Below are 3,513 nucleotides of genomic sequence, written 5' to 3'. Positions count from 1 at the left end.
TCAAATACCAAGCACAGTCCACAGAAAACTAGGTAGTAGCTAAACCATTCACTTACTTGTTTACATTTACTATAGTAAGTCATTAAAAAAGGTTTTTTACTTTACTATATTGTTTATGCTTTATACGGCTGGTGTGTTTAGAAACATGGTGGAAAAAAACATCATGCAATAGGGTTATTTTGATAAGTAGATGGATGTACTGTAATATACTGTAGGGTACTTCTAAGAAAATAATCTATTGGAGGCTGAGGGAGACGCTAAAGATAACAGCCAGAGGTACAATGGAGGGACTTGAGGGAACAATAAATCATACACTAGAATAGAAAATTCAAAATCTAGAACTAAATCTGATTGGAAATTAGACTATGAAATTGAAGTTTGTAGAGGCTGGTAAAATTTACACTTTTCACCATTTCTGCTTTGTAATACAGTGGTGGCAGCAGGAGCAAGGAAGCTACAAGAAAAAAAAAAAAAGCTGAATACTATGTATTATATTGTTTCCACTTAGAAATAAGGTGATAGGGTCTTTTAAACTATAGACAATTTTCCTTTGTTGCCAATAGGACAAAAATTGAAAAATGTTGAGGAAGCTGAGCACAGTATACAGTATACAGTGTAACACTGTGGACATTGTGATACAAAGTGCTGTTATTGATTACATCCGGTTAACTGCTGGAGGAAGGCCAGAAACCTCCTGGCATAGAGCTGGATATGTAAGCTCTTTGTCCTTCGTCTCTACTTTTCATTCCCTCCTCCTGCAGCTTATTCTCCCTCCTTCTTTTCATTTTCCAGCACATCTCTCTGTCTCTTTTCACTCATGTCCTTTAGAAAATCTGGTGATTTTTAAAAAATCCTGCACAACCAGGAGGGATACTAAGCCTTAAGGAATGCAAGGTAGGACATCATTGCATCGTAGGTAGGACATCATTGCATCGAAAAGATGAAACTTGCAGTTTCATCTTTTCGATGCGGAAAGAGTTTGCTGCAGCATGTTTATGCAAGGTCATGAAGTAGCATTTCAGTAAGTGATAGAAGGATAGAAGCTGCACTGGAGATTTTAGAAGACAATATGAAGCTGCATGCAAACAGAAAATGCAGAGGATAAATATTTAGGTGAAGGTGATTTCATGTGAAGTATGGCTATATTTCTGCATGAGGACACTGAAGATTTGAGGTGTGTCTTTTACAATTTAAAGCATAAAAAATGGTGTGTCTCTTTATGGACTGGCTTTTTGGAAAAGTCTCATTATCCACCTTTCTTTCAAGCCTCTCAACATGTTACACAACGAGGTGTTAATTTCCCCAAACAGGGCAGATTTCTGCATCACAGCCTCCTCTATGTGTGTGTGTGACCATGTATTTGTTACCTCGTGGGGAATTTCCCAGGAACATGCTATTTTGTGGGGACTTATGGGTACATTTGGGGACCAGTCGACTGGCCCCTATGAGGAAAGGTCTCCTGTTGCGATGGGGGGTTAGTTTTAGTACTGAAGACTGAATGGAGTTAGGGCTAAGTTTAACATTGGGTATCTTCTTATTAGAGTTGGAGTAAAGGTCTTGGTAAGGCCATAGAAATGAATGGAAGTCAATGCAAAGTCCTTGTAAGGATAGCAAGACTTAACGTGTGTGTTTGTGTATACGCGTGTGTTGTTGTGCCCTTTTACATCCCTTTACGTCACAGCTGCTGTGAGTCAGCTCCTGTCTTCGTTTCCTGAGTCACTTGTCCGACCGTTGCTTGGTTACTGCAGAGCAGTAAAAGTTTCCTATTGCGTATTTGTCTCTGCAGGTGGAAGACAGCGGATATTTATTCAGGAGTGAGAGACCGAATAATGGACCTGTAAGTGTGCATGAGTGCAGATGTGTTCAAAATGTGGCAACAACAGACAAATCTGTATTTTAGACAAAAAGGGATATGTTGAATCAGAAATCCTTTTCACATGAAGCTGGTTTGTGCATCTTTTTGATTACCATACTTTGTATATCCACCGGTCATACAGGCTTTATGGGTGTTTCTTCTTATCCCTTGTCCCCATGCATGCCCCAAACTCCTCTCTTTAACAACTGCAGTCCAGAAATCTGCATAGTTTAGGCCCCATTAGCACAGAGATAGAATGAGGGGAAACTACTAAGGCATTGAGTCATTTAAGCTGCACATCCAAACGGAGTTGAAGTTTCGGAAGAGTTTATATTATAATTTTTTTAAAACCTGGTCCCAGAGCACAAAACTAAGATAATTCCGGTTTCATATTTCAATGTTTGCCTTTGAATATTTTTGTTGTTTTTTGTGTGTGTGTGTTTATTTGTAATAATGATAGTGAAGCTTAACATGCCTCTCTAAAATCCTGCCTCTTTACCTTCATGTCGTTTGGTTTCCATTACATGCGCTGTCTTTGCTATAGACATTATATACATAGACGCCTTGTTGGATGGGCTCTGCCTATGCTGCGGATGAATCAGAGCATCCGCCATGTTGAATGTGGCAAATCTGCTGTTACTCAGCCACTTAAAAAGTATCAGAAGGACCTCAAAATATACTTTATATTCCTAATTTTTTTTTTTTTTTTGTAATATTACGTTTATTTTCGGATCACTTTGGCCTCATTCTCCTGACTTTATTTTCAAAAAGAATAAAAACGTTTTTCTCACAATATTGACACTTTTGTCTTTTTTTTTTTTTTACTTTACTGCCCTAGGACTTTATTTTCTCATATTATAAATTTTATCTCTTTACCACCCCCCACCCCCAAATAGTGTGTTCCTAATCTGTGTCTATACCAGATCTGAAAAGGTTCAGATGTGACATGGTTCTATGAAATAATCAAGACCAAAATGTTTTGATTTAACCAATTTTTATATTCATAACACATACATATACAGGCATACAGGTATCCATATTCATTCAGTAAGAAAAGAAAACCCAAAGCAAAACGAAAACAGCATAAACTCAATGTGAATGTGATAAATATGATAAAGTGTATAACAGAGTTGCTGATTTAAATCCTCAGCACTGAGCTCTTCTTTATTACAGGAGTTATCCCCCCAGATAGATAGATGATTTATGACACTGAAAAATGAAAGTCAACTGGTGTTTTATAAATAAATGGCGCTATATAAATAAACTGAATTGAAATGTAATTGAAATTGAAATCAAAACTGGTCTTCAGGGAGTGGTAAAGGGCTCTGTCACTTACTACTGTTTTATCTAGACCAAGCCAGACCAACTCTGTTTCAAAAACTGTTACTGTTCTAAATCCTCTTTTTAAACTTGGATTAGAACTCTTTGAAGTAAAGTTTGTGTATTTTGCTAACTTTACTGAAGAAATCCATTAAAGTCTCTCTTTTATGGCTACGTTCTACCCCTTCTATTCATTCTAGCTAATCTGAATCGTTCCATTTAGAGAGCGAGATCATCTGTGGTAGCAGCACTAGACATCTTCCAGGCATGTGAGGAAAACTAGCAGCATTTCAGCGGACAGGATGTATGTCAGTAGTCCGGCACGCGGATGACGTCAT

The 3,513-nt window shown here is 37.7% G+C and overlaps 1 protein-coding gene across 1 annotated transcript in view; it reads left to right on the top strand.

Annotated features, from left to right (window-relative positions):
• Positions 1 to 690: 690 nt before the first annotated feature.
• bhlha15 (basic helix-loop-helix family member a15) overlaps positions 691 to 3,513 on the top strand; it is a 24,600-nt gene continuing 21,777 nt past the window's right edge. The window contains exons 1-2 of the mRNA XM_015401242.1: positions 691 to 894; positions 1,787 to 1,837. Coding sequence (XP_015256728.1) covers positions 1,830 to 1,837 — 8 coding nt within the window. The 5' untranslated portion in view covers positions 691 to 894; positions 1,787 to 1,829. The remainder of the gene's footprint in view (positions 895 to 1,786; positions 1,838 to 3,513) is intronic.

The sequence above is a fragment of the Cyprinodon variegatus genome, unplaced genomic scaffold, assembly GCF_000732505.1.
Source record: "Cyprinodon variegatus isolate N-32 unplaced genomic scaffold, C_variegatus-1.0 Scaffold1197, whole genome shotgun sequence".
Lineage (NCBI taxonomy): Eukaryota > Metazoa > Chordata > Actinopteri > Cyprinodontiformes > Cyprinodontidae > Cyprinodon > Cyprinodon variegatus.
This window is presented reverse-complemented; position numbering and strand designations above follow the sequence as displayed.